The sequence below is a fragment of the Phoxinus phoxinus genome, assembly GCF_949152265.1.
Source record: "Phoxinus phoxinus genome assembly, chromosome: 5".
Classification (NCBI taxonomy): Eukaryota; Metazoa; Chordata; class Actinopteri; order Cypriniformes; family Leuciscidae; genus Phoxinus; species Phoxinus phoxinus.
The window spans coordinates 40,373,818-40,385,390 of record NC_136880.1 but is presented as its reverse complement, the minus strand read 5'-3'; the positions used below and the strand labels follow the sequence as shown (position 1 = coordinate 40,385,390).

General features: G+C 37.8%; 1 protein-coding gene across 1 annotated transcript; it reads right to left on the bottom strand.

The window, feature by feature from the left end:
* Positions 1-6,024: 6,024 nt before the first annotated feature.
* Positions 6,025-7,760, bottom strand: rxfp3.2a (relaxin family peptide receptor 3.2a). Its single transcript, XM_079612519.1, has one exon. The coding sequence runs from the start codon at positions 7,279-7,281 to the stop codon at positions 6,085-6,087; it is 1,197 nt and encodes a 398-aa protein (XP_079468645.1). The 5' UTR covers positions 7,282-7,760; the 3' UTR covers positions 6,025-6,084.
* Positions 7,761-11,573: the final 3,813 nt, after the last annotated feature.

The window sequence follows — 11,573 nt, the reverse complement described above, 5'->3', positions numbered from 1 at the left end:
AAAAAATATGTAAGGGATAATGTATAGCGGGGCGGTTGTTATAGCGAATACAACTCCCGACAGGCTGATTATGAGCCCGACGCGAAGCGGAGGGGTCTTGAATTATAGCCTGAAAGTCCGCGTGAACCGGAAGTTGTAAACGACTTTTCTCCAGTGTTGTGACGCATTTCAGAGTGAAAGGGAATATTGAACAGAGGGCAGGGTTTTACTTTAGCGCTCCTCCTCTCCATCTCTCGCCCATAGCAGAGTAACGGTTTGAGGCGAGAGGTTAAGCGTTTAGGCAACCCAAGCCGTCAAGCCTACGTCATCAGAAGAAGAACCATTCCAGACCGGAAGTAACTTTTCAGACTTTGATTAAAGATAACCACGGCAAACTATTTTTTTCTGTTAATTAACTTGCATGGATTAATTGTTCACCACAAGACTAGTAATATCCTCTAACAAAGTAAATATGGTCAATTTTGATTTCATGCCGACTTTAAGGGAGTTGTATTCGCTATAACAACCAACTCGCTATTCATTATCCCACTTATTACATGGCTACCTACCAAATACATCAGTAATTTGACACAAAAGATTGATTTAAAAAGGAATTTATTGATTTAAAAACTATTTATATGGCTTCCGCTAAAGAAAATAATTCGTTCCGTGTCTACTTCGTCCATGGCAACGCTCTGTTTTTCATGGCAACGGTCTGTTATAGTACTTAGCAGTGGTTATCAAGAAATAACAGACCGCATTCTACATTAGAATTCAACCAAGCCATGTAATAATAGTTTATAATTTGTCAGTTCAGTGACTTTATTTGAAATTTATATTTGGCTTCACCACACAACACCCAGTTTCACAGACAAGGCTTGTCCCAGTCTTATTTTTTAATGTCATTCCATTTCAATTAAGAAAATTTATTTGAAATGTTTAGATTTATTGTAAAATTATTACATTTATCTGGATGAAATAGTTATATGAAAAAAAATATAGACCAAATATTACAAGGCACAGCATAAAATTCCTTTAATAGGCTAGGCTAAGTCATTAAAACATTAAGGCCTTGTTTCCCAGACAGGCCTTAGATTGAGCCAGGATTAGACCTTAGTTTAATTAGGACATATATATATTTTATAAACATGCCTTTAAAAAATAATTACTTGTGTGCATCTTGAGACAAAACAATGGCACTGATAAATTTTAAGATATATATATATATATATATATATATATATATATATATATATATATATATATATATATATATATATATATATATATATATCAGTGCAAGTTGCTTTCAGTTCAAACAGATCAAGCATGCATTTTAGTCTGGGACTAAGCCTTGAAATCTGACATAAAAGTGTTGAACAACATGTTTCATCTCAACACAGCCTTCTTCAGCCATTTTATTTTTTATAGTGCAAAGCTACATGGTTGTGTGAGGATGAGAGTAAAAAATCTTGCATCACATAACCACGATATTTCAAGTTTTTTTTTTTTGAAAACTTTTGTTTTAAAAAAAGATTAGTTGACTCAACTTAACTAAGTCAAGTCTAAGTCAAGTCATCTTGTTGCTTTGACTGAGTTAATTTGAGTCAACTTATAGTGTCAAGTTTATGCATCATAAACTTGACACTATAAGTTGACTCAAATTAACTCAGTCAAAGCAACAAGATGACTTGACTTAGTTAAGTTGAGTCAACTTATCTTTTTTACAGTGGCCTATTTTATGAATGATTGTACACCAAACTGGTGTAGATTAGTAAAGCATTTGAGACCATCCATCAAAGCAGAAGCATCACAGCAGATAATGTGCATTTAATTGCAGTGAATTATCCTCCATTACAGCATTCACAGCAGGAATCAGAGGAACTGAACCTTTTCGGCACTCTGTTTTTAAGCTCTTCTCAACATGTTCTCTATCTTCCCAGCATCTGTCACTTCAGCAGCTTCTGAAACTGTTTTTCTTCTGGCAATCCAGCGAGAGATGAGGTGAGTAACACTGTCAGCACTGCCAAACGCTTCAAACAGATTTACAAACGCAAGGGATGTGTTAAGACTGCAAATTAAGTCATTAGCATTCACGAACGCTGGTTGCTGTTTTGATGGTGAGCCATCGAAACATTACAGATGTGTGTTTTAGCTACATTTAATACTTGTTTAATTTAAACATTAATTTGTGAACAAATCGATCGAATAAATTATTTAATGACTCACTCATAAAGACAGTATCTGCGTCCGAAATCGCATAAGTAGGCGCTTTTGAACGCATTATTACTTTGCGACCGTAAAAAAAAAAGTTCTGTAAATGTGTGTTGTATGACTGTAATCCGAGCGAACTACATTCGTCATATTGTCATTGTCATGTGACCTAATATACATCCTCTCACATGGCTTCACAGAATAGGAAAATGTCTATTGGATGCATGCTTCAGAAGTCCGCCGTAAATAGTAGTTTACATTTTGGAGCCAGTTACATTTGGTCTTGAATGAACGAGTCAGTTGAGGGAATCAGTGTGTTTGAGCGAATCGGTTGAGTGAATCATTAAATGGTTTACTCTTAAAGACACTTCTTTCTGTCCTGTCTTTTATTGCAGTCATGTGTCGCCGACTACTGGCATAACTGTGTAACTTGCAAAGAAATTCACTGAAAAATCCCAAAGTGAGGCCCTGTTTACACCTGGTATTAAGATGCGCTTTGGTGGATCGGATCACAAGTGGACGACACTAAATACAGGTGTGAACGGGGTCTAAAACATTTTTAGCTTGTCCACTTTCTATTACTTCTAGAGATAGTTGAAAACACATTCGACCGGATTGCTTTCGTAGTGTAAACACTCATGTAGTCGAATGTGTTTAAACAGCCACAAAAGACTGTCTTCGCCTACTGACTTAATGCATAACATTATAGGAATACGGGCCAGACGGGATTTAAACTTTGTTCGGCTGGAGACCCAAGTTTGGTTTGAAGATGAAAAGCGCATCAAGCACAATGTTCTCTCATCATTCCTGATTTCTAACACACACTCAGTGTTCGGCTGAAACTAAAGCTGATGCTCTCCGTATGTTGTTCTGTTGTCTCCGGTTGCATTGTAAATTGTGTTTAGTTTATTTTGTCCATTAGATCGAAAGATCTGAAAAAACACACACATTTACCCGTCCATAGACCCTCACCTCGAAGAAATCAGGACAGAAGTGTTTGAAAGTGGACAAAAGAGACGGATTAAAACACCAGGTGTAGGCTAAACGGGAATGTGTCTCCCTTGTCCACTTGTGATCCGGTCGACCGAAATGCATTTTAATACCAGATGTAAACACGGCCTAAGTTACTAAATCACAAAGAATGTTTCTTCTTCAAAACACAACTTTACTTTTTTTTTAGTTTTTTATGTCTCAAAATAATTTGAGAAGGTTTGTCCATAACATTTTTATTCAAGATAATAACACAATGACATACAAAGAGGCCAGTCATACAGAACTATGATTATAATGGCACTGATTATTACGATATTTACACTACATTAGCTGTGCTGCATTTTGGTTGGACTGAATCAAACCAAAGCTCATGCATTTGCTATGCTGCTTTATTCCTGAAGTCCATGAAAAATGTAGGTTACGCTTCCAGCACAGAGCAATTCTGTCCAGAGCTCCTGCTAACAGGCAAACACATTTAAGATTTACCACAGAGTCCCAAAATAAATCAACTCAGCTCTGTTTTAAAGCAATGCCACTACACTCTTTTAAAATTCAAGGTATAATCTAAATCGGAATGTGTAGATTTAAATGCTTATAATAATGTAAATATATATATATATATATATATATATATATATATATATATATATGATCCAGTGTATTGGGGTTATAGTTTTATTATAATAATTCATTCCATTTATTCAAACTCAAAGTGCTTTACATGGAAGGAGGGAATCTCCTCAATCACAACCATTATATTACTGTTCAGTCACTCACAGCTGTAATATCTGAAACTGATTCACACAAACAGAAGCAAGAGTTAAGAACTGTATTGTCAGTTGACAGACATGATTAATGAAGAGCCCTTCATGACCTGAGTTTGTGCATCTCACATGAAATATGTGGAGAGATGAGAAGACTTAACCAAGACTGACAGCTCACAGTGATGAACGTCAGATGAGGGGTCACAATCATAGCAGTGAAATCTTTCTCCAAAGTGAACAGAATTCAGCTTATTGCATTATTATTCTGTGTGCACGAAGCTTTATGGCTTTCATCAAGCGAGACGCGTGTCGTAGAAACCCCATCATCAATTCCCATTCTTTCCACTGACCTGTTTACAATCCGGGCTAATGTTAATGCACAATCACTCAAAAATAATAATAATTCTTTGGCTAAACCTGATTTGATTGTGGGCAAAGGTTCCACACACTGGAAATTGATTTTTTCAGGGATAATAGTTTACTCAAAATGAAAATCTTCATGTCGTTTCAATCATGCATGAGTTACTTTGTTCTGTGAAACAAAAAGGAGATATTTTGGATAAATATTTTCCCAAGAAATTAAAAACAAAGAATTTTTAGATTTACTCTCTGTGCTTGCTGGGAACTTGAAATTACTGACTTTCAGCAATGCTGCATTAAAGTCCCCATGAAATCAAAACTCATTTTTTAGTATGACTAGTCTTACTGTTATATAAGCTCCAAAACAATGACCAAATTCACATTCAGTAGATATACTGTAAGCATTCAAAACTTACAGTCTCTCACTTCTGCCAATATGGATCAATGATTTTGATGATGACATCTCTACACTTAAGATTCTCATCAGATTTTCTGTCCAATCAAATGCTCTCTAGAATCTGAAGCTCCGCCCCCTACATTATAAATAGACGCTGAAGCTGCGGCTGAAATCGGTCACTTGTTCACGCATTTACTCCTTTCTACATGGTGAATGTCTTATAGTGCACTATCGGGGATAGGACCAATTCAGACATAAATGCATATGTAAATATGCTTTCCACTGGGCGAATGAAGTCTGGTTTTACATTAGTGTCACCCGAACCGCTGCCGCGCGCATCATACCATCAAACATCTTTAGAGTACCCGACAAAACCTCCAATTTTCCTTAATTTCGTTGACTTTATCATTTGAACAAAATGGAATAATCAACCAAAAAATATTTGCTTGAAACGGTTTTATTTACACTGCCATTGTACAAGTCAGCAAAGTGAACTATTGCAATTGACTAGAAGATGCATCTGAAGTGGAAACACGTGTAAACGTTTTGTTTTTTCTTCTCAAAAATGACACATTGCTTTGAAGCTTTGAGTGCTGTTGTTTAGATGATGTGAAGATTGTTCACACCGCATCCAGCAGGGTTTGTGTCCGCAATGAAAACTTTAAGAGACGGACTGAACTATTCAAAGTGCTTCAGGACAGTTTAGAAAACAGTTTCTCTCCTCATGACTGTTTCCTCTAAAGGTCCAACAATACAGTCAATATTTTTCTGTCCTTTTAGAACAATAGGTTCTTTTCACATTTTCAAGATTTTCAGAAGTAGAAATATTCATATTTGGATAAAATTCTATAGTTGTGAACGGAAACTACAACAATTATAATTTTTGCATTCCTGCTGGACACTTTAAATGCTTTTACATCACTATCTGCTTTAATTCACCCATTAAATTACTGTAAAATAAATAAGATGGATGGATGGATGGATAAATAGATAGATAGATAGATAGATAGATAGATAGATAGATAGATAGATAGATAGATAGATAGATAGATAGAAAGAAAGATAGATAGATAGATAGATAGATAGATAGATAGATAGATAGATAGATAGATAGATAGATAGATAGATAGATAGATAGATAGATAGATAGATAGATAGATAGATATTTGTGTTTCATCCTCAAGATTTAAGTATATTTCCTTAAATTTGTATGGGAAAATTGAAGAAGAAAAAAAACATAAAAGTGTGTCCAACTGTATAACTTAATGGTTATATGATAATGCAATGCTATTTATGATAAATCCACGTTGCAGAGGCATACGATGATGCATTTAAAAGTTCAAACAAGTCTCAGTGTCTTTTTGCTTATTGGTAACGTCACATCCCGATCTCCATCTGCACCACAGCCACTCCAGGCGGAGCCTCCGCGACCTTCTTCCTCCTGGACACCAGTTTGGCCAGGTTCCGGATGGACGGAGTGGCTCGAAACAGCAGTTTCTTGAGGCCGGTGCGATACTCCTGTCGGATCAGACAGTACAGCACCGGGTTCAGGCAGCTGTTGGTGTGCGCCAGGCACACGGTGATGGGGAACGCGTAAGCTTGCGCGTTGTAAAACGCGTTACTGAACGGCACCAGGTCGAATTTGATGAGCACTCCCCAAAGGGTCAGCGCCTGGTTGGGAAGCCAGCACAGAAAGAACGATAGAACCACGATGGTGACGGATTTAGTGACTTTGGAGCGGCGCTTGTGCCGCCCTCTCTCGCTGTCCGAGCCGGGAATGCCGCTGACGCGCCGCCGCAGAACGAAGCGCAGCAGGAGGAGGTAACAAACGCAGATGATCACCAGCGGAATCACGAAACCCAAAAGGACCTTCTGGGTCTGATAGAGACCGAGCAGCAGCTGCGGGTCCCAGCTACCGGAGTCCGAGAAGCGGACGAGGCACAGCTCGTCGTCGGACACCTGCGCCGTGGTCGAGTACACCGCGTGAGGGATGGTGGCCACCACAGACACGAGCCAGATCCCCAAGCTGGCCCACTTGACCTCGGCCCAGGCCGTTTTGGGACTTTGCATCCGTAGGGAAGAGGACAGAGAGCAGTAGCGCGCCACGCTCATGGCCGTTAAGAAGAACACGCTCGCGTACATGTTCATGGTGGTCACCGAGCTGATGATCTTGCACATCACCTTTCCGAACGGCCATCTGAAGTCCAAAAGTGTGTCCACGGCCCAGAACGGAAGGGTCAGGACGAACTGCAGGTCTGTCACGGCCAAACTCATGACGAAGCAGTTGATGGACGACTGCTTGAGTCTGTGGCGCGACTGGAGCAGGTAAAGTGCCAACAGGTTCCCGACGAGCCCCAGTGCGCACACGATCAGGTAGACGAGCGCGATCACGACGCGCATGGCCATGCTCGAGCTGTCGCCGTAGAGCTCCTGCGCGGACTCTTTGGAGAGGAGCTGGAGCCAGCAGCGGAGCGACAGGTTCTGGAGAGTCCGGTTCGACAGCGCATCGTCCTCGTCCAGTGCCGGACCGCACGACGCTAAACCCGGTGCCAACGCGCTGCTGTTCCCCTGCATGGCACGGCTTTACGCACCCATACGATTTCTATAACATTCCATGTGCTGCACAAATGTTTCCCTAAAAATCATCCTACAGGTGCAGCGTGCGATCCTAATATTCCCAGATTCAGAGACTGCTGCGTGAATCTGTGCTGCTCCTCTCTCTCTCCTGACTCTCCGCACCTGAAGGAGCTCGTGGAGCATCACTGGCTTTTATAGGGGAGACTGCCACTGTCGCATAGAGATGTTGGCACTTATAGCGTTAAAAGGGAGAACATAAATATAGTTTTATTTATTTATTATCATTTAACTTATTATTTAACAGACATTGAGTATATGGATAAAAGCATCTGCTAAATCAATAAATTCTACAAGACTGAAATTCCACAAATAGCTTGCTTTTGGAAATTACAGTATTGGCATAAAACATGTCTATGATTAGAGTTTTTACATTAAGATGATTATAAATGTGTAATTTGGATGTGCTCAATTGTCATTAAAATATCACAATACAATTACAATACATTTTAAACAGATATTTTATTAATATTTTTTACTCTTATATGGTGTTTCATATTTTAAGAAATCCTTCTGAAATTATTTTTAAGGCATATTTCTCTCTCTCACACACACACACACACACACAAAAAAACAGGTTCCAATTGTGTTGCACAAATTACTTTTTTTTTCCTGGTTAATAACATGGAAATGTCCAATAGCTTGTTTTAGCAAAGACTTTAGAGAGTGTCTATAATCAAACATTCTTTAAAAAATAATCTCACCCTGAGAAATATTCACTAATAAAAACTGGGACAGACACACATACAAAATGAAAATCGTCTTAAACTAGAATCGTGGGCTGGGTGAAGAGTGAATTTTTGTAGTTGAAACAAAAGCCGCTTTTTTGACTGAAGCAATACAGTAACTGGAACACAAGTTCATTCATTGAATTTCCTAGTTTTTCACTCTTCTGGGAGATTTATGCCAAGATGAATGAATCCGTCTTCAAACCATTTTTCCTGAAAATCATTTCTGTGTGTGCACTTTTAATAACATAATCTAAGAATGCATATTCCTAAACTTTTATAGGATTTTCTGAATTGATGTGTTCCTTTTTCCTTGTACATGCATATTTACATCCAGCACATTCATGAATATTATTAGCAAATCCTTGAACATAAAACAAAGACTGATATTTAGGTCATTATTTGCTGAAACGATTGAAAAGACAATTTCATCATGCTTTGTCAAGTGCTAAAAAAAATAGTGGTGGTGACACTTTTTTTTTTGTGTTGTTAATTTATATATTCGTATATCATTTTGATTTGATATGATCCTGATTTTTTACCACTCAAAACAATGTCACTTGGAGGATGTTGCATGAACTGACTTTTAAAGGGTCTAACAGAATGAAGTTAAATTGATGACAGGAAAAAAATAACTCTAAATTGATTACCATTTAAACTATATTCCTAAAACAACAAGACTATTAGAGAATAGAAAATAGGAAATGCTGAAATATTTATTTTTCATGTTAGTATGAAGCAGAAATCATATGATCAAAAACATCTGCTCAGACCAAATGAATTACATTGTTTCAAATTTACTTAACTGTGACACAACCAAACTAATTTGTACTCTTTAAATGACATTAAGTTTATACATTTTACTTGATGAGCTTTTGCCTGTAAAAATGGGTCAGTATTCAGACTTCATATCAAGTGTACTGGAATGCAAAGGGAATGCAGTGTTAGAGAGAGATCAGAGAGAGAGAGAGATCAGAGCAGTCCGTGATCTCCACACACTCCATCCTCCTCGGCTCTTTGAGAAGAATCCTGTAATCCAGAGCGAACGACTCGGCCTGGGCTCTGTGAGACAGTGATTGATCATGTTCGAGGAGGAGGGTCAATCGGCTTTTCCTCAAGCTGATGCACTAATTGAGTTCAGTCCAGGACAACTGGCTTTGACTGCGCAGATTCTGAGATATCGGCTCTTCTTGAGCGTTTAGTCCAGATGGTACGGGGTTAGAATTGTTGCACTATTCCAAATAAATTGATTGAGATTCACAAACAAATGTAAAAAGATCAAATTCACAAATAAATTAAATGAGATTTGCAAATAAAATAGAAATATTTACAAATGTGTTTTATGTCACAAACTATAGGCCTACTGATGAACCCTGATGTGCATTGAACCAGTCAAGATATATGAGGAATGTACACAGGGTCATAATTATTAATCAATCCCAAATCATTCTAATGGGACCAAACAAGAATCAAATAAGAACTGGATAATTATTCAGTTTTACACTAATCAATTATAATTTTGAATCCCCAAAATATGATAATTTAATGTTTTTTTTTATTTATTTATTAAAGATACATTACAGCCTGCCTTTGGCCCTCGGTTGAAGCAATAAACAAGTAACATGCGGACTGCGGAGGAATATTGTTTTGGTAATGACGCGAGTTGTGCTTCGGCTGTGCGGATGAATCTGATGATGGCTTGAGGCGCGCCGCTGTGATGATGACAGTCTTTTTACTGCGACGAGTTCAAATCCAAAACTCTCCCAATAACGAAAGAGGGATTTCTGAAAATACTGTATTTCATATGAGCAGGTAAGCAGCTTATATGCCGTTGTTGTTTTGACTTGTTGAAATTAACTATTTTAAAATAACGTTACAAAAAGTTTGCCAATTGCTATTCAGGTAATGGTGTAAACTAGCCTATAACTCGGCAATTTATAATCAAATAGACTTAGAGATTGGCATTGATACCAACAAACAATGTTTTGAGAACAATGCACAGCGAATATGATGCCATCAAACAATGTTGATTCATGATTTATTACCAATGTCACTTTCACGTTTTGGTTAATGCATGTAGTAGCCTGACCTTCTTTCCTTTATTTACGGATATGCTGTATTTGTTAACAGGCACATAACAATGATGAAAGTGTGGAAATTATTATAGACTTACTTTTTTTTTTATTGAAAACAATATATGAATACTACAAAATGGCATAAACATACATGGAAGGCTCAACACAAATGAATTAAATAAACACAATACATAAAAATAAATAATCATTTTATTTAAAAATGATAGGCTTACCATATAAAAAATGATAGGCTTACCATATGCAGTGATTTTGGGCAGGCAAAAACTGTTTGGAAGATGTTTTATGATGTAGGCTAGGCTACTCGTTTATTGTTTAGATTTTTGTCATTTTTAAATTAAAATGAATAGTTGCTACCTTTATACCTGATTAAAATGCCTCGTGACTGAGAGCTTTAATTAAGAGAGACTGGCTCTTGGTGTCTATATGAAAGGAGATATTAATTCTGCAGATGAACATGCATCCACAACTTCTAAAGATGGATATCTTGTATGTATAAAGCTCATGTATAAATATGTATAAAGCTCATTGTTAAAGCTCAGATATTGCTGGATACACATAAATTGAGCCTGCGAATGCAAAATGAACAAATTAATTATACCACAGAGGATTTTCAAATCTCAAATAAACTTCCCATGAATCACCCACACATAGCAACACCTGAGGTCATTTATTTTCAACCGGACGCCATTAGGTTGGAATATTTTCTAAAAAAATACAAAGCAGAAGGAAATAAATACATTCAATTTAATGTGGAGTAGGCCTACATTATTGTAAAACCTTGAAAGCTTCCGAATTTATCTTGGAGAATATAATGCCACACTCTCATAATACTGTACCAATTTAATTGATCAGTAATATTCTAAAGACTCACTGCAGTATAAAATGTAAAAAAAAAATCAAAAAACGTACAAGGACAAAACCCCAGATGAGAGGAGAACTGCTCGTTCTTGCACTGTATTTCCGGTGGCTCCACTCAAGCAGCTTTCAAGCAAAAGGACTGACCTTGTGCGAAACAGTAATTATTATTCCTCTCTGCCTTTCCTTCACCTCTAAAACACACACATTCGGCTCCGCACCTGAAACACTTGTGCATGCGCGTGGCCTTGACCACTCCTGAAGCGCTGATGAATGCTTCGGCCTCGGGACGTGTAATACTCCACGGGTCCAATTATACACATCTCCTTATTGTCAGGCAACAGCTGCCTGGAGGTTCACAGAGGTGGACCCCTGCTTGAACAAACTACCATATTCACTGCTTTATTATTCTGCAGTAATTTTAGGTTTCACAGCTGCTGCCTGTTGGAATACTAAATGGATTGTGCATATATTTAATGGAGCAACAAAAAGTGAAAGTGTCGTTTAGCATTCAAGAACCGCGTTTGACCGCGAGAGCACTCGAGGGAGTTCT